General features: G+C 36.5%; 1 protein-coding gene across 4 annotated transcripts in view; it reads right to left on the minus strand.

Annotated features, from left to right (window-relative positions):
- Positions 1-335: 335 nt before the first annotated feature.
- Myo5a (myosin VA) overlaps positions 336-20,368 on the minus strand; it is a 205,107-nt gene continuing 185,074 nt past the window's right edge. For all 4 annotated transcript variants that reach the window (XM_046461281.2, XM_046461280.2, XM_046461279.2 and 1 more), the window contains 5 exons: positions 19,456-19,606; positions 8,411-8,693; positions 6,744-6,918; positions 4,331-4,411; positions 336-4,060 (listed from right to left, as the gene is read on the minus strand). In XM_046461281.2, coding sequence (XP_046317237.1) covers positions 3,908-4,060; positions 4,331-4,411; positions 6,744-6,918; positions 8,411-8,693; positions 19,456-19,606 — 843 coding nt within the window. In that variant the 3' untranslated portion in view covers positions 336-3,907. The remainder of the gene's footprint in view (positions 4,061-4,330; positions 4,412-6,743; positions 6,919-8,410; positions 8,694-19,455; positions 19,607-20,368) is intronic.

A 20,368-nucleotide genomic window follows, 5' to 3' on the forward strand; every position in this document is an offset into this window, starting at 1 on the left:
TGCCATACACCACTCCTCTGTATGAGCCAGGAGAACTGCTGGAGGGCAGTGTGACCCCAAGCAAAGCGTGGACCTTGCCGCTATCTCAAGCTATCACCAGCAAAGGACTGTAGGAGCTGCTCTATCTCCTGATCGCGTTGCTGTGAGGAAGAATGAGGTAACACAGAGGAAAAGCATGGGCGTAAAGCACACCCAGACAGGTACTGCTTCGGCACTGCTTTTGCCAGGACCATGTAGCATCACATGCTATGTTTGCTTTCTGTTTTATCCTAAGCAGTCAACTTAGATCCTTGGCTATGCCACTTGAGGAACTCTGTGAACTGTGACTCAGGATATGCGTGTGTGTGTGTGTGTGTGTGTGTGTGTGTGTGAGAGAGAGAGAGAGAGAGAGAGAGAGAGAGAGAGAGAGAGAGAGAGAGAGAGAGAAACAGGAAGGAGAGAGAAATCATGAGGACTTCTTGTGATGGTGACAGGTCCTATTTTCCTGGAGTTACCAGGGAGTTAATTTCTCACAGTAATCACTACACTGAAATTTAAATGAAGTATTTTCATAGCTTTTTCCACTACATTATTAAGGACTTGATTTATATTACATAATTATGAAAAAAGAGCCAACTCTCAACTATCCATTGAAATGAAAGATAATAAAACAAATCATCCAAACTGAAACTGATCCCCAATCTTCCAGTGGTTGGGTCTGGGATACACTTTTTGTACTTTTGTGCCTGAGGAAAGCAGTGTCAGGTATGTGGGGAATTTTTAAAACCTCTAAAAGAACCATGATGTTATACTTGGTGGATTTTATGCCATATTCATCTTTCCTCCTCTAAGGCAGATGGAATCCTTAACCTAAGAAAAACCACAGGAAGGGAACTGCTTCTACTTTTTTCTTTGCATTACAAGGATGTGAGTTGAGCTTGGACCTAATGGGAGAGGGGTGATGACTATTGGAAAGAGGAGATTGTTGTGGCTTCCAAGGTCTCTTCCTTTGCATTCCTACTGTGTCACAGAGGAACTACGAAAAGAATGTATTGCAGAGAAGTGAGAACAACAAAATCTGTGCAAAGATTGATGCAAAGATAAGTCACAAGGAAGATCAAGTAGGGCAAATGGAAACAGACTCCACATGTCTACCTTCAGTGCACAGGCAGCCTGCTAGTCAGCAGCTGATGGGATGTATGACTAAGCAGAGGGAAGGGAAGAGTAAAGAGAACAGACAAAAAGCTGGGTGTGTGTATATGAAGGTGAATGAAAAGGTGTGGGAAGAGGGAGAGCGAGCAGTTCTCAAACTGGCTAATGGGTACCCATGGTCAGCAGAATCTTGGTGCATCCTCAACAAAGTAGTGCAGAGAGTCATTTCTAGCTCTTGAGGTTCCCTGGTTGTAAGATATTCTTGTTATACTAAAAATCTTCAGGCTATCAAGAAAAGTTAATCCTGATCCCTATTTGGGGTTCTGGGGAGGCCTTGGAGAGAATGAAAGCCCTGGAATAGAAGAAACTTTGTGCCACCATCACTGGAATAGGAGAAACTACATGGGATGGCGGTGGAAGCTCTGGTCTAATGTGGAACAGTGGCCACAGCACTTGACAGCAGAAAACCAGAGGACAGGAGGGAAAGTCTCAGACCACAGATGCTTTAGGACATGAAATGCCAGGAGTAAGGAAAAAGGAAGCAATGAAAGTGGGAGCTACCATGTGATCTTGAATACAGGATAAAGTGTGGTGTACATGGGTCATGCCACATAGGATCAAGCTGGGAGAGGACCAGGGAGGACTGCCAGGGCTAAGGTGGACAGCCTGTACCATGATTGTACTTTCTTGGCAACTCCCCTGCCCATGTCACACCTGTGCTGTTAGACTCTGACACATTTAGCACTAGCTAAATGTCTAGAAGAGTTAATTGTTTATTGAAACCACATTGGCAATCAGGAAAACAGAATATGATTAGATTAGAATTGGGAGGTTCATGTTGAAAATAAATGTTTTAAAACTGAATAAAGCAGTACATGATGTAATAAAATTTAAATTACTTTCAAATAAAACAATATAATAGGGCTTTCTAAAGCATGGGCCTTTTGAAATGCACATGTGCATAAATCATGTACATTTAAGAAAGGTTACAGCTACATAAACTTGTGAGTTTGCATTTTATTAATCCTAAGGAAATGACAGGCACTACACACTGGTCTTTCCAAGAGAGGATGGACTAAATTGTGGCTTTTTTTCTCTAGGATCTAAGTGCTGAAAGGAGAGAATTTTAGATATGGAAGAGATCTTAAGAATCAGCTGTCCAACCCTTCTATTTTATAAACAAGGAAATTGAGGCTCAAATAAGTTAATAGATGATATCTTTTAATACAATCTTTATCACTGATTTGAAACTGTTTGACTTCCATAAATAATATTGCACATATTTTTAATAAGATATGTCATTTTTATAGACCATCTAACAGTTAAATTACATAAATCTATGATTATAATTATAATTAAGAACCAGAATTTCTGATGAAAGCTAGTAATTTACTTTTGTACAACCTGAAGGATTTATTTTACTAATATTTCTAGAAAAACTGGAGAATTGTTTATTTAGAATTTCAGATTAAAAACCTATAGAATTTGAGTCTTACTGAACCAAATTCTCTATAAAATTCCACAATCTTCATATATTTTTTATATAAGTCTCCTTAAGGTATTTCTAATATGATGCTTTTTAAAGTATCTAGTGGTATCTGAGAACATTTATAGAAGTTGCAAAGTCTAAAAAACCTGAATCATAATATTTATTATATATCTTCTTTTGCATAATTTATAGGCTAATCAAAGTTTCAAGACCCGAATCATGAAAATTCTGACAATCCTTTCTACATAGTGATTGAGATTGATTCTTAGTGAATTAAGAAGAAAGAAAACCTGTCAAAGTTGAAAATATATACTACAGGAATCAGATCTGGGAACTAAAATAAAGTCACTTCACAAAACACTGTACCCTGATGTAATATCCACCCAGAGAAAATTAATGAGCATGTCAATGTAATACATCCTGAATAAACAGTGACATCAACAATAGACAATTTGTCTATTCCTACCCCTAAATGTCAAGCATTTTGTCATATTACATGATTTTCCAGTGTCTGCTACTTGTGCAGGTGACTCTGTAGATATTTGCATATAATCCAGTTAAAACTGATCTGATTGAATTGTAAACAGAGTTGATAAAATAGAAGCTTATTGTTGTAGTGCCTAATAAGAGTATCATCTACATTTTAAGGAGATATTATGTAGCAGCAATTTAAAATGCTCAGTAAGCTACAGTACAGATGAACATCTATGTTATATAGCAAACCAACATTCTTTTAGTAGTTCTATATCATAGTGACACAAATAAGGAATTTACTTGACCAACTACTTTACATATTGCCAGTTTATTTGATCCAGTTTGATAATATCAACATAACTGATTCCTAAACTGATATGTATTCAATGGTGATTTTTCTTTCAATTCTGTTTAGCACAGAGATCATTCTTTGTTGTTGTCTTCCTAACAACAGCCTATGCATATGGAATTTATGTTTTCTATACCACTAAATGCAGTGCTAAGGATTTAAAATAAATGTTGACACATTTGCCTTCCTTTCTTTTCTTTCTTCCTTCCATCATCCAGTGGCATGTAAACTCAGGATACCAGCTGAGCAGGAATGAGTGTTGCTTTAAAGGTAACATGGCACAAAGGAGCCTATCTTTCTTCCAAGATGATGAAAGCCTCTAGGGAGATTTCCAGTTAATACCTTCTTGTTTGAGAGGTAATCAGTACTTTCTCTTTAAAAATGTATTTTTCAGTAGCTTACTGGAAATAATGGTTCTTATCCAGACAAGGAGTATACTGTCATTGTTTGCCTGGACATCACTTTCAGACCCGTGAAATGAATCCCAGGCCCAGGCTAGCTGGAATCTGGATGGTTTCTAGTGCGAGGGAGGATGGGTTAAAAGGAAAGGTGACAGGAAAGATGTGTTTAGCATCCATGAGCAGCTGAGGCGAGTCTTTCCTATCTCGTAAACGCATCTGAGAAGATTAAGAAAAAAAAGATGAACAGGGCATCAGAATCTGTAAGATAGTTTTTTTCTGCCAAAATTTCTACCCCCAAAATCCTCAATTAATGAAGAATGTTTGTTTTAAAATCACTTCATTGACTCAATAAACTGTTATCAAAATAGTTAAAAAGTTATTTTAAAATAAGATAATATAATAAAAGATAAAAACACATTAACCTTCCAATAACACTTAGAAGCTTACGTTGGTGAGCTAAAGAAAAAGAAAACTGGGGGCTCTTACCTGTATAGTACGAATAAATGAAACGGAGACTCTTTCTTCGAACTCATTAACTGGAGTATACAAATTCAACACTTTGACAATCTATGAGAAATGAAAAGATCAAAGTTTTTGGCATATTATGAAATATACACTTGATATTCATAATCTAGAAAACTTAAAGTTTCTGTGTGTAGTTTTCAACTCGGGAGTGAGTTATGATAGGAGGGAAGAAGGAAGGCACATTTACTTTTGTTATTTGAATTTCTGTCAGAATTATTAATGTAATATTTGTATAGTATTTTAAGAAGCAATATAAATTTAGAAAACTATTCAAAAACCATAATGCAAAAAAAAAATAAAAGTGTTCTTATTCCTATCCTTTCAGTCTCCCAAAGTAGCAGCTATTAACCATGTCCTGAGCAATGTTATATATATATATTCTGGAAAATGCTATTTTTTATGCAAATTGGTTTGTTTTATTAATAATATTCTACAATTTGCTCTCTTCACATAAATATATATATATGGCCACATTAAAAATAACATAATTAAATATTATTTCTTTTAAATGGTATTTTTGTTTCTTTGCTTTTTGGTATGGGGTATTAAACACTGGGGGGCTTAACCACTGAGCCACATCCCCAGTCCTGTTTTAATATTTTATTTAGAGACAAGGTCTCACTGAATTGCTCAGGACCTTGCCAAGTGTTATTGAGGCTGGCTTTGAACTCGTGATCCTCTTGCCTCAGCCTCCCAAGCCACTGGAATTATAGGCATGCACCACAGCACCTGGTTTGAATTGTGTTTTTAAAAACATGAATAACAACAAAGTCCTCTAAAGAAATTAGCCAATTAATTAAAGGGTATGAAGGTCTTTAAAAATGTCAAATTAATTCCTTTTATAAAATGATCATATCTCTTTTTTAACAAAAGCAAATCACTGGGGTTGGGTTGAAGCTCAGTGGTAGAGTGCTCGCTTGCATGTACAAGGCCATGGATTTGATCCCCAGTACACCCCACCCCTATACACAAATAACTGCCATATAAAATAGAAAGATATTTTCATTTTCAAGGTATTTTTTTAAAGCTTTGCCATGAGTGGTCACTAGGCACATGTGGCTATTTAAATTTAAATTCATTAAACTGAAAGTAACAAATTCCAGACCATGCTGATCTATAGGTAAAGAATACATAAAGCACCAGAGAGATGTGACTGAGAAAGCAGACATGTTTATCAGGTTGTAGGTGACAAAATGAATTAGGAATCAGCCCCTAAGAGGCAACTCTTAGAACTTTAAGAAGTAGGATAATTTTGTTAAATAAAATTTGTTAAATTTTAATGAATCATAGGTCTACCTTACTCTGTGAAATATGTGCTTAAGACATATTTAAGTTTTAGAGTACATTCTTTAAAAGTTGGATGACATCAAACTTCTATGAAGTCAGGCTTTCCTCAATGCACTTTTACTTTCCAAATGTGGCAGAAAGGGGGAGCAAATCTCAAGACCATTATTCAGTGGTGTGGTTCCTCTTTATTCTTAGCAAGAATTTTTGTAAATATGAATTCCACATTAGGAAGCTACAAATCTTGATTCCAACTATCTACTAATTGAGTTTAATTATATTGGCTGCAACTGAAGATGTCTATGCCATAAGATATGTGATGTACATCAAGAAAGTTTGAGTCAGCACAGAAAATAACCAGGCAAAACAAAAATGGGTATGTTCATGCTGATGCCTAAAGGCCTCATGTTTTTGCCATTGTCCTCAAATACCCTTCCCATGCTCCCACTTCCTTCAATGTAGTGCCCAGCTTAAAGGGACCTCCTTGAAGTCAGCTATTGTCCCTCAGCACTTACTACAGACTTTACTATAGAATTTGCTAGAACCCCTAATTTGCTAGAGTCAGTTTGGTGCATCTGTGTCTTCCTTCCTAAACTATAAACTCCCTGAAGGCAGAAAATTTTCATTATTTATTTAAGTATTTTCTCCAACACTAAGTATGAAGCCTTGAGATGGGAGGCTCACTTAGTCATTTCTAAACTGAAGGAGTAAGAATTATCTGTCTTAAAAAGGAGAAACCTAAAGAATCAATTATCAAATAGTGATGAAACCAATTTTGTGGAATATAAGAGAATGATATTCCATGACAGCAGGGACTTTGTTTTGTTCCTGGTTATAGGGTCTGGAACATGTGCAGAACACTGTAGGCACTCAATATTTGGGGACTTTTGACTATAGACGTCTGTAATTAGCACTGAAATGTATAAATTTCTGAAAAAAAATCTCCTTTCTTCAAGATCTGTAGAGATACATCTTCTCTATCACAGATGAGGTCAGTGCAGAGACAAGCGCATTGACAGAAGATTTCTTTATTCTCCAAAGGTCACCTGTGATGACTGATATTATTTCATGACAAGGAAACTTGCTTTACCTGGGCAGTAGTTAAAGCATTGCACATGGAACAAATGGCTTCTGCATCATCATCTGTTTTCTTTTTTACTTGCAAAAGCTGAGCAGCTTGAATGAGTGGTTCCAGGGTTTCTTTTGCCCCACTGTTCATCAGATTCTTGTCACGTAGCCATTCTTCTAGTTGACTGACATTGTACCTATGCCAAAAAAAGAGAGGATGAAAGATAAAATGCAAATTTGCTGAATGCTGTCATAAGTGTCTTAATTTTTTGTGTGTGGCCTTGTCAGTTAAAATGACAGGCAGTATTTTTGTTCAATTTTCTAAAATCTAATCAGCTATACTTAAAAGTTTATCATTATAGTCATGAGGTTTATAATCATAATTATGTAAGATAAAATGACAAGAGAATAAAATTCTCTTTAATGGAACATGGAAATGAAGTCATTATAGCAAAAGTTATAGAACTTGCTAATAAACAAAATAGAATACATATTATAGCTCTATCCTTATTAGACAACTGCCCAGAAAGCACTTTCTAGCTTCTCTCACAAGTTCAGAGATGAGTTCCTTGTACAGAGACTTGATAATCCTTGATGTACTCTCTTTCTTAAGGTCGGCTCCAAATTGGGTAACTGAATAACCAGATCCACTCTCCCCTGATATATGCCTATGCTCAAGCCTCTTCAGGGAAGGGTTTGGGCAACAGGGATGGTGTCCTGAGGAAGCCTAGGGATGGAAAAAGAGAAGGGCAAGGGAAAGTACTTGGAAGGGACAAAGACTCATATTGGGAAGAGACGAACAGATCACATAGATGCTAAGGTTTCAGAAGGTGGCCAGATAAGTGACAGTGGATCTCACACTAAGATTAAAATAAACAAAAATACACAGTCATAACATAGTAACCAGACAAACAGGAGGCATTCTGATATTACAGTGAGTGACTTCACATTTGTAAGCAAAGCTTATAGAGAAAGAAGGTCCACTACTCCCTGAACAGAAGGCATTATCTTAATATAAATTCTGAGTAGATGTGAGCCAGTGGAAAACTGAAAACAAACACTAAAGTTTCTTGAGAGAGAGTTACTAAATATTTTTGAAAGAAAAATTCTTTTTCTTCCTCTCAGTGAATATTTTGGCCATTTAAAAATAAATATTTGCAAAAAATATCAGGTCTATTACAATAAAGAGCATACACTGAAGAGTAGTTGGGTATAAAATTGAGTATACCTTTTATTAAAATATGGGGGGTATATTTCAAGTGTTAGTAAAAGATCTATTACATCTGTTTTTGTTGCCTTAGGTTTTACAAAGGGTATTTTTCCAAAATATATTTCCAAGAGCATTAGAAATCTTCACTATAGTATTTTCTTATTGCATAATTAAAACACACACAAAAGGAGAGGAAGCAGCTACCTCATCTTTGTGTATTTTTTCATCATCTCTCTATGTCTTCAAACAAGTTAGCTTCATAGTGGAGCAAGGTGTTTCCCATCAAGCAATGAGAAGAATGTGCTGGCAAGGCACTGACAAGGAGCAGTAACTGCCAGGCAAGAGAAAGTCCCTTGCTGCTTGGCTACGTGGCAACCAAATCAGGTGCATGTACTGGAAACAAGTCATCAGTGTCCCCCACCCTGATAGGTCAGTTGGGCAGCAAAAAGAAGCTGTCACAGGTGCTGCCACTTGCTCACCTGATCTGCATGCCTTTACTCCAGGAGCACATGTCCTTACGCAGGAGGAGGTTGTTCAGGGTGATGGCCCCCACAATATAAAACATCTGCTTGACCACCTGCTTGATCAGTTCTGGGTCCATGCCGTGCTGACACATGACTGAGTGGAATGAGTTGAGCTGTCGGAGGATGGAGTCCAGTGTGTAGGTGCCTTCATCTGCAATACTGGAGGTTCGCTTTCTTAGCCCCGTGGGCTTCACCCCGGACACACCCTGAATTGTTTCATGCTCCAGCATGCCTGAGACTGTAGGAGTATTTCAGTTATTAGAAGTTCTGAAAGGCAACATATTTCATGTGCACAAATATGTTATGTGCACATGCAGTTACACATTCAATTTGGGAAAATTATCTGAGAATCCAAATAGAAGGAAAAGGAAGCCAAGCATAGTTGTGCACACCTATAATCCTAGCTAACTGGGAGACTGAGGCAAGAGTATCACAGTTTGAGACCTGCCTCAGCAACACAGCAAGACACTGTCAAAAAAAAAAAAAGAGGGGGGTGTGGAAAGAAAAAAAGGGTTTATAACTCAGTGGTAAAGCACTTGCCAAGCATGTTTGAGGTCCTGGGTTGAATGATTCCAGTACTGCAAGAATTAAAATTATTAAAAAAAGAGAGAAAGGGGACTTCAAGGAAAGGGCTTCTGGATTTTAAACTTTAATGAAGGAATAATTCTTAAATGCAAATTTACCATAAAAGTAAATACTCTTGGGGCTGGGTTATGACTCAGTGGTATAGTACTTGTCTATCATGTGAGGCCCTGGGTTCAATCCTCAGCACCAAATATAAATAAATAAATAAATAATAAAAGGTCCATTCACAACTAAAAAATATTTTAAAAAAATAAAATAAGGGGATCTAAGATGGAAGACTAGAAGGAGGCTGCATTCTGTGTCACTCTGGGATCTGGGATTCAAGTAGTGGGAATACTATTTCTCTGTGAGTGTTTACAGGACCCCTGACAGATTTTCCCATGCAGGAATCATGGCCGCGGTGCCTGCACATGTCCCCAGACCTCAGCACAGGACTCCTGGCCACTTGTCCACGCCTGACCTCCCAGTGCCTGAGTAGGATCACCGGCATTAGCACCCGTGCAGGACTCCTGGCTATGCACCTAAGCAGGAATCTCAGTCACAACTCCCATGCAGGACACCCTGTCACAGCCCATGTGCAGGAACTCCAACTGCCCCTCCCATATGGACCCCCATCTACCAACATGGGGCTCCCCAGTTGCCTCCATCTTGGGGCACTGCAACAACTGCCATAGTCCCCTACATGTGGTAGCCTGCAAATGGGGACAGCTGCCATCCACAACACTGCATGCCACAGAGCTGCATCTCTTAACACCACCACTGGGCCCCACCTGACCTGAGACCCCATCCCTGAAAGCCTCCATCTTCAGATACCTTTGTTGCCATCTTTATTTGGGACAACTCCCAGCTTGGAACACTGGCTGGGGCTTAGAAGCAATATCAAGTTACCGAAAGTCCCCAACTCCCCCCCTCTCCCCTGCAGCCCCTAACCTGGCACAGTGCTTGTGGCTATGCGACTGGTACATAGCTCACAAAACTGGGTCCTGAACTGCCCAATACAAAACATCTCTCCGAGACAGGTGCACAGCCCCCAGAATGCAGCCTACAAGACCTCCAGAGAGAAAGGTTCCCCACTGGGATGTAGAAAGGGAGCGGGTGAGCGAGATACAGTTTAGAGACTAAATTAGAGATCAGGAATTGCAAGGCCTACAGGCGATATAAGAGATAAAACCAGGTGCCCACATCACATAAGCGGCCCCCAAGGGAGATCCCTGGGGTGCAGTCTCCCATCAGGGACCAGCAATTGCTATACCCCACCTCTAGGAGCTATGCCCCAAGACCAATGCTTCCACCCTAATAACCTTCACCATCCTGAGGGTGGACATACCAGCACACACACAACCCCACCTATTGGATGAGAAGGGAAGCAGAAAAGATACTGATCTCCCAACAAAAACAATCCTTATATCTTCCTTTGATATATATTTTTTTTCTCTCGTTCTCTCTTTTCCTGCCCTCATATCACCAACATTTGTGAAAACAAATACTTTTCATGAATTAGGCCAATGAGGACTGGGATGTCTGAAAAGTATATTACAATGGTGTTGTATATTATTTGTCTCCATTTTTTTCATTTTTTATTTTTCTTAATATTTATGTTTGTTTGTTTTGTACTCTACTGTCTTCCCACTTACTTGTCTCCCCTAAATCACCTTCTCTCTCTTCTCCTGATATTAACCAACTTCTTTAGATTCCTCTTTCACACTTTGTAATATCTAATAACTCTATTTCTTTACTTCCAACCCCCTCAACATCTCATCCTATACCTTACTCCAGGTTCTTTGTCCACCATCAGAAACTGTAGACCCTTTTGCAAATCTTCTGTTTACATGTAGACAATAATTGAACTTACTATTTCTTTATAATGTGACAAAACTGTAAACATCTTTATAGCAGCTATTTGGTTTACGGTTGTATATTGTTTGTATTGGGATCTGTTCAAAATTGTTCTCCCCCTTAAAGGAGAGGTTTTGGAACCCTACAGGGGCACTATAAACTTATAGGGTAAAAACTATAACACCCAGGATCCGCTGTGCTAGAAGGGAAAACACATGAACAAAATGAAAAAACAAGGGGAGAAAGTGCCCAAAACAAACCAAGACATTACATATTAGAATCCATGGCCAGCACAGCAGAAGAAGTGACAGAGAAGGAGTTCATGATGTACATAATTAAAATGTTCTGTGAAGTAAAGGATGATATAAGAGAGCAAATACAGGCAGCAAAAGATCATTTCCATAAAGAGCTACATAAGCAAATACAGGAAGCAAAAGATTACTTCAATAAAGAGATAGAAGTTCTGAAAAAAACAACCCAGAAACTTTGAAATGAAAGAAACAATAAACCAAATTAAAAGCTCAACAGAAATCATCACCAACAGATTAGTCTACTTGGAAGACAAGACTTCAGACAATAAAGATAAAATATATAATATTGAAAAGAATGTTGATCACACAGTGAAGATGGTAAGAAACCATGAGCAGAACATTCAAGAATTACAGGATAACATAAAAAGACCAAATTTAAGAATTATTGGGATAGAGGAAGACACAGAGTTATAAGCCAAAGGAATGAACAATCTATTCCATGAAATAATATCAGAAAATTTTCCAAACATGAAGAATGAATTGGAAAATCAAATACAAGAGGCTTACAGGATACCAAATGTACAAAATCACAATAGATCCACACCAGGGCACATTATAATGAAAATGCCTAACATACAGAATAAGGAGAGAATTTTATTATATATATATATATTTTATTTTATTTTTTTAGTTGTAGTTGGACACAATACCTTTATTTTATTTATTTTTATGTAGTGCTGAGGATTGATCCCAGGGCCTCACAAGTGCTAGGCAAGTGCTCCACCACAGAGCCACAACCTCAGTCCAAGGAGAGAATTTTAAAAGTCACAAGAGAGGGGCTGGGGATGTGGCTCAAGTGGTAGCGCGCTCACCTGGCATGCGTGCGGCCCGGGTTCGATCCTAAGCACCACCTAAAAAACAAAGATGTTGTGTCCGCCGAAAACTAAAAAAAATAAATATTAAAAAAAAATAAATAAAAGTCACAAGAGAAAGGAATCAGATTACATATGGGAGAAACCAATTAGGATATCTGCAGATTTTTCAAGCCAGACTCTGAAAGCTAGAAGATCCTGGAACAACATATACCAAGCTCTGAAAGAAAATGGATGCCAACCAAGAATCTTATATCCAGCAAAATTAAGCTTCAGATTTGATAATAAACTAAAAACCTTCCATGAGAAACAAAAGTTAACAAGTTGAAAGCCTGCACTACAGAACATCCTTAGCAAAATATTCCATGAAGAGGAAATGAAAAACAACAATGAAAATCAGCAAAGGGAGGTATTACTCTAAAGGAAATACCAATCAAAGGAGAAACCAAATCAAAGTAAATACCAAAAATAAACAAATATAACCCATAATACAAATCATGAACCCTGAGTGTTCATGGCCAAACTCACCAATCAAAAGATACCTACTGGCTGATTGGATTTATAAAACAAAAAACAATATGCTACCTTCAAGAGACTCATCTCATAGGAAAAGACATACACAGACTAAAGGTGAAAGGTTGGGAAAAATTATACCATTTACATGGACTGTGGAAACAAGTGGGGGTTTCCATCCTCATATCAAATAAAGTAGACTTCAAGCCAAAGTTAGTCAAAAAGGATAAAGAGGGCACTTCTTTACTGCTTAAGGGAACCATACATCAATAAGATATAACTATTATAAATATATAAGCCCCAAACAATGGAGGATCTAAGTTCATCAAACAAATTCTTCTCAAGTTCAAGAGTCAAATAGACCACAATACAATAATTCTGGGTGACTTTAACACACCTCTTTCACCACTGGATAGATCTTCCAAACAAAAGTTAAACAAAGAAACTATAGAACTCAGTAATACAATCAATAATTTAGACCTAATAGACATATATAGAATATTTCATCCATCAAACAAGTGAATATACTTTATTCTCAGCAGCGCATGGATCCTTCTCTAAACAAACCATATATTAAGTCACAAAGCAACTCTTAGCATATAAAAAAATAGATACTACCATGAATCCTATCAGATCATAATGGAATGAAATTATAAATCAATGATAAAATAAAAAATAGAAGCTACTCCAACACCTGGACACTAACTAATAAGCTATTGAATGAATAATGGGTTGCAAAAGACATCAAAGAGGAGATTAAAAAATTCTTAGAGGTAAATGAGAACACTGATACAACATATGAAATCTCTGGAACATTATGAAGGTAGTAGTAAGAGGAAAGTTCATTGTATGGAGTTCATTTCTTAAAAGAAGAAAAAGTCAACAAATAAATGACCTAACATTACTTCTCAAAGCCCTAGAAAAAGAAAAACAAATCAACACCAAAAGCAATAGAAGACAGGAAATAATTAAAATCAGAGCTGTAATCAATGAAATTGAAACAAAAGAAACAATTGAAAAAATTGACAAAATTAAAAGTTGGTTCTTTGAAAAATAAACAAAAAGTTGGTTCTTTGAAGAAATAAGTAAAATTGATAAACCCTTAGAAATGCTAACGAAAAGAAGGAAAGAGAAAACTCAAATTACATCTATGATGAAAAACGAAATATCATGACAGACACAACAGAAATACAGAAGATAATTAGAAATTATTTTAAAAACTTGTACTTCAATAAAATAGAAAATATTGAAGGCATTGACAAATTTCTAGAGTTATATGATTTGCCCAAATGGAATCAGAATGATTTACACAAGTTAAACAGATCAGTTGCAAGCAATGAAATAAAAGATGCCATCAGAAGCCTATAAACCAAGAAAAGTCCAGGACCAGATTGTTACACAGCTGAGTTCTACAAACCTTCAAAGAAGAACTAATACCAATACTCCTCAAATTATTTCATGAAATAGAAAAAGAGGGAATACCTCCAAACTCATTCTATGAGCCCACTATCATCCTGATTCCAAAACCAGACAAAGACACATCAAAGAAAGAAAACTTCAGACCAATATCTCTAATGAACATAGATGTAAAACTTCTCAATAAAATTCTGTCAAATCGAATAAAAAAACATATCAAAAAGATAGTGCATCACAATCAAGTGGGGTTCATCCCAGGGATGCAAGGTTGGTTCAACATACAGAAATCAATAAATGTAATTCATCATTATCAATAGATTTAAATAAAATTAAGAATCATATGATCATCTCAATAGATGCAGAAAAAAACATTTGACAAAATACAGAATCCCTTAATGTTCAAAACACTAAAAAAACTAGGGATAACAGGAACATATCTCCACATTGTAAAAGCTATCTATGCTAAGCACCAGGCCAACATCACTCTAAATGGAGAAAAACTGAAAGCATTCCCTCTAAAAACAAGACAGGGATGCCCTTTTTCACCCTTTCTATTTAACATAGTTCTTGAAACTCCAGCCAGAGCAATTTGACAGACGAAAGAAATTAAACTATTTGCTGACAATATGATTCTATACCTAGATGATCCAAAAAATTCCACCAAAAAACCTGTAGAAATAATAAATGAATTCAGCACAGTAGCAGGATATAAAATTAACACCCCTAAACCAAAGGAATTTCTGTACATTGGTGACAAAATCTCTGAAAGAGAAACTAGGAAAACTACCCCATTTACGATAGCCTCAAAAAAAAACAAAACAAAACAAAAAAAAACAAACTGGGGAATCAAAAAAGAGGTGAAAGACCTTTACAATGAAAACTACAGATTGCTAAAGAAAGAAATTAAAGACAACCTTAGAAGACGGAAAGAACTTCCTTGTTTTTGAAAAGGCAGAATTAATATTGTCAAAATGACCATACTACTAAAAGCACTATACAGATTTAATGCAATTCCAATCAAAATGCAAATGACATTTCTCATAGAAATAGAAAAAGTAGTCATGAAATTCATCTGGAAAGATAAGAGACCCAGAAGAGCTAAAGCAATCCTTAGCAAGAAGAGTTAAACAAGTGGCATCATTGTACCAGACCTTAAACTATACTACAGAGCAATAGAAACAAACACGGCATGGTACTGGCATCAAGATACACTTGTAGACCAATGGTACAGAATACAGGACATAGAGACAAACCCACATAATTACAGTAATCTCATATTAGACAAAGGTGTCAAAAACATATATTGGAGAAAGAACAGTTTCTTCAACAAATGGTGCTAGGAAAATTGGAAATCCATATGCAACAAAATGAAATAAAACCCTATATCTCACTATGCACAAAACTCAATTCAAAGTGGATCAAGAACCTAAGAATTAAACCAGAGACCCTGCACCTAATAGAAGAAAAAGTAGGCCTAAATCTTCATTATGTCGGATTAGGCCCCAACTTCCTTAATGAGACTCTTATACTGCAAGAAATAAAATCAAGAATCAATAAATGGAATGGATTCAAATTAAAAAGCTTCTTCTCAGCAAAAGTAATAATTATTGAGGTGAATAGAGAGCCTACAGAATGGGAGCAAATTTTTACCACACACATATCAGATAGAGCACTAATCTCCAGGATATATAAAGAACTCAAAAATCTTAACACCAAAAAAACAAATAATGCAATCAATAAATGGGCCACGGAACTGAACAGACAATTCTTAGAAGATGATATACAACAATATCAACAAAAATATGAAAAAATGTTCAACATCTCTAGCAATTAGAGAAATGCAAGTCAAAACTACTCTAAGATTTCATCTCACTCCACTCAGAATGGCAGCTATTAAGAATACAAACACCAATAATTGTCAGTGAGGATGTGGGGAAAAAGGTACACTTATACATTGCTGGTGGGACTGCAAATTGGTGCAACCAATATGGAGAGCAGTATGGAGCTTCCTTTGAAAACTTGGAATGGAACCACCATTTGACCCAGCTATCCTAGTCCTCGGTTTAGACTCAAAAGGACTTAAAAACAGCATATGTAGTGATGCAGCCACATCAGTGTTTATAGCAGCACAATTCACAATAGCTAAATTGTGGAACCAACCTAGATGCCCTTCAGTAGATAAATGGATAAAGAAACTGTGGTATACACACAACGGAATACCATTCAGGAATTAAAAAGAATAAAATCATGGCATTTGCAGGTAAAAGGATGGAGTTGGAGAATATCATGCAAAGTGAAGTAAGCCAATCCCAAAAAACCAAATACCAAATGTTTTCTCTGATGGGGGATGCTGACCCATAATGGGAATGGTGGGGTGAGTATGGGAGAATGGAGGAACTTTAGATAGGCCAAAATGGAGGGAGGGGAAGAGAGCGGGCAGGAGGGTACATTACTCTAAGTACATGTATGAAGACATGAATGATGTGACTCTACTTTGTGTACGACCAGAGACATGAAAAATTGTGCTCTATATGTGTACTATGAATTGAAATGCATTCTGCTGTCATATATAACAAATTAGAATAAATTAAAAAAATAAAAAACAAGTCAAAAAAAACCTTTAAAATTCATATTTGTGTACATGGATTTAAGTCACATTAGGTTTAGATAGAGAGGTATGGAAAGGGTAATATCAAATTTTGTCTTGAGCTAGGGTTAGTGTTATAGAATTAAGATTAATATGAGGAAATATGAATATTCATAAGAATGTATATTTAAAATTATGTGTGAAAACATACATAAACATATAAGACCTGAAAGAGGGAAGAGTAAATTGTGAGTCCTATGAATATATATTTTGTAAATATGAGTACATATTGATGAAACCTATATATATTTTTATATGCATTCAAATTTAACATTGAAAATGAAAATAAATGAAATAATAAATTAAAATAAATGAAATAATAAAATAATTAAATAAATGAAATAATAAATGAAAATGTATGTCTAAAATAAAGAAAGAAAGAATTAAAAAAAAGGAAATGAAAATAAATATCAAAATACTTTTAAATTCAAAATAAAATAAAGTAAGTATCCTTAATGATGTAGTTTCTAAAGTAAGAAGTAGTAGCCTTGTGATAGGAGAAGCTATGGCATCTTGGGTGGGTTTTTGAGAGGTCAGTGTTAAGATAAGCATTTCTTGGAAATTATTAAGAATACAAATAATAATAAATGTTGGTGAAGATGTGGGGAGTACTCACCAATATTATTGGAAGGATTGCAAATTAGTAAACCATTCTGGAAAGAAGTATGGAAATTCCTCAAAAAACTAGAAATGGAACCTCCATATGACCCAACTATCTGACCCCTCAGTATTTACCCAAAGGATCTAAAATCAGCAAGCTATAGGGGATGCAACAATATCAATGTTTATAGCAGCACAATTCACAATATTCAACCAGCCCAGGTGTTTGTCAACAGACAAATGGATAAAAAAAATGTGCTATATATTCACAATGGTACTTCACTTAGCCATAAAGAAGAATGAAATTATGGCATTTGCTGGTAAATGGATAGAACAGGAGATCATCAATGCTAACTGAAATATGCCAGACTCAGAAAGTCAAGTTTTGAATGTTTTCTGTCATATGGGAAAGCTAGACCAAAATAAGGGGAAAAAAAGATAAAGGGGTGTGAATCCCATGAAAATAGAAGAAGATAGATCAGTGAAATAGAGGAAGGGAGGGAGGAGAGACAGGAAAAGGAAAGAATGGTGGAATGAATCTGATCAAACTTTTCTATGAACACATATGAATATACCACAGTGAATTTCACATTTATGTATATCCACAATGTACTAGTTTAAAAGGAAAGATCAGTACTGTAGAGGGAAGGAACAGAGAGAGAGGAAGGAGGAGAGGTAATGGGGAGGTACTAAGAACTGAATTGGAGCAAATTATATTCTATGCTTGTATAATAATGAAAAATGAAACACAATATTAAATATATCTATAATGAACTAATAAAAAAGATAAGCATTCTTCATATTTGAGTTTCAGAGGCAATAAAACAGTAAGAAAAATGTGACACTTAGAAATAGTCTTGGAGGAGACCTGGGTTTCCCACAATAGCAATGAGACCTTGAGCTAGCCTCAGCATCCCGGGACTTAGTCTTTTGGTTTGTGGCATACTGCTCCCCTACTGTGCTCTCAGAGCATCTGGCTGATGCCTTCCTTAGGATACTTCTGAGATGTCCACTCCCTGTCCAGTAACCCCTTGAAAGCAAAGATCATTCCTGGTTCATTTTTACCTCTTTGTGCTAAACTCAGCTTCTCAGAAACTCACCCTGACAATTTTTTTTTGGGGGGGGTCACTGCTATTAAATGCCTGGGAGATGGAAACAGTTATTTAGAGTGGGACATCTTAGAGGCAAACTTCTTGTTCAGCCAACCAATACGAACAAACAAAACTAGAAAAAAAGATTTGCTAAAGCTGACCTTTGTCTCTGTTACTGCCTTTATTTTGGCCAGGTTGACCTTTTAGTAGACAATAGAAGAAACAACTGCCATCTGGCATGTGTTCCTTAACCTTTTAGTCTCTGGTTAATTGTGGGCCTACAAAAAACAATAGAATACTATGAGTCCTTAGAAGGTAAATAAAAAAAATATTGTGGAAATATGAAAAAACACATGGGTAGAGAAAGAAAGAGTAGGTAGCTAGAAGTAGCCTTAAGAGTCTGCTGATAATCTGCATGAAGATAACAGTGCTGGTAACTTGAAAAAAATTTTTTTAAACTTTAAATGCATTCAAAACTAGTAGCTTGACTCCTAAATTCTGTTCCTACCTGCTACACATTCCAAAGAAACACAGATAGTACAATATATAAATAAACACCCAGAATGAGTACACATTGATAAAGAGAGGTACATGGAATCACACATTGAGCTGAATATACATAAGCATATCTCTCACACACACACACACACACACACCAGCAACTCAGCTGAGAAACCACCTTAAGCCAAATTGCCTTTAAAATGTCCAGATGTACAACTCAGCTTGGAGTGTCTGAGACAAACCTATGGGTCATGTTCTTGTTGACATAGTACCTTCTCAGTCATTTCACTGTAGATTATTAGGCAAAGTTCAAACCTTCCCCAGCCTCCTTGTTTTTAGATGAGGGCCCCTAGGAAGCCCTGTGCAGTAGCACCATAGTCCAAAGTTTGAAGCATTATGGAAAACTGAACAAGAGATAAGGTCTATTTCTGGTTATAAGGAATATGACAATAAGAAGAGAAAAGCATTACACATTAAGAATGGGATCCAGATCTGCTGTTTTGATCATGTGGAAAAATGAATTTCTGTGGTATGCCAGGTAGCCATGGCTGGAGTTCTGGGATTCCTCAGATAATTTTAGGGCTGTTTATGTTCTCCACATTAATTTATGCCCTGAAATATGTGCCACTGGCAGTCACTTATTGATGAGATAGACAGACTGTGATGTTCAGTGATGTGCTGGCCTTACCAATCATTGGTTGAAGGATGTTCTCTAATACCCGTACAAGCTGCTGGTAAATCTGAATGGCCAAGTCACTCAGCACCTGCCGATACTCAGCCAGGTCAAAATTGGTGAGGCAGTGTTCATTTTGGCGAGAGGTATTATGCTTCATGAAGCCCTAGAGTCATAAAGAAAAGTCATAATGATACACTTGAGGTCAAGCATCTCTTCTGTCTGCCTCACTATCTCCAGTTTGGTGAGCATCTTTATGCTCTTTCTTCTCTCTCCCAAGGGTTTCCATTTATCCCACACAAAAATGCCACGATAATCATTCAATTGCTGGTATGTGCTTGTTTGCTTTTATCATTTCTTTCTTCCACTTCTTACAAGCTTTTGAATAATAGGTACATTTGGCAACCCAGCATTTTAAGCTGTTCTAATAGCAATGTCAATGAAATAAGTGGGGGAATTTAACTAAAAAAATGAATGAGGTTTCATTTATGAAATAGCAGGTTTACTGCTAAACACTAAATTATCTTAAAGTACTAATTTCTTAACTTCAGCTCACTAAATACAGTCCTATTCATAAACACTACACCCATAGGGCCTCCATAATCTTGAAATAGACCAATTTCTACAGAGACTGGTAAACAACAAAAATTTTCCTTTCATTATATTTCATGGTATCCACATTATTTTTAGTCAGAGATTAGAATGAAATGTTTTGGTAGTAGCTGTTAAAAAGAAAAGTTAACTATACAAGCAGGTAGTTTTTGCAGTTATTTTTGCATCTGAACATGCTGCTCACTTGATATTGCTTAATAAAGGCAATTGTTTACTTGATGGATTCTGCCCTTAGTCAAGTATCTGCCTTCCGATAACTAATTTAAGGACAAGTGGGGATGGACAGGACATAGTTAATGGCCTTTCTGGAGGTGGG

Source organism: Marmota monax, unplaced genomic scaffold (genome assembly GCF_021218885.2).
Source record: "Marmota monax isolate L192 unplaced genomic scaffold, Marmota_monax_Labrador192_F-V1.1 WCK01_AAM20220418_F8-fsc00001, whole genome shotgun sequence".
Taxonomy (NCBI): Eukaryota; Metazoa; Chordata; class Mammalia; order Rodentia; family Sciuridae; genus Marmota; species Marmota monax.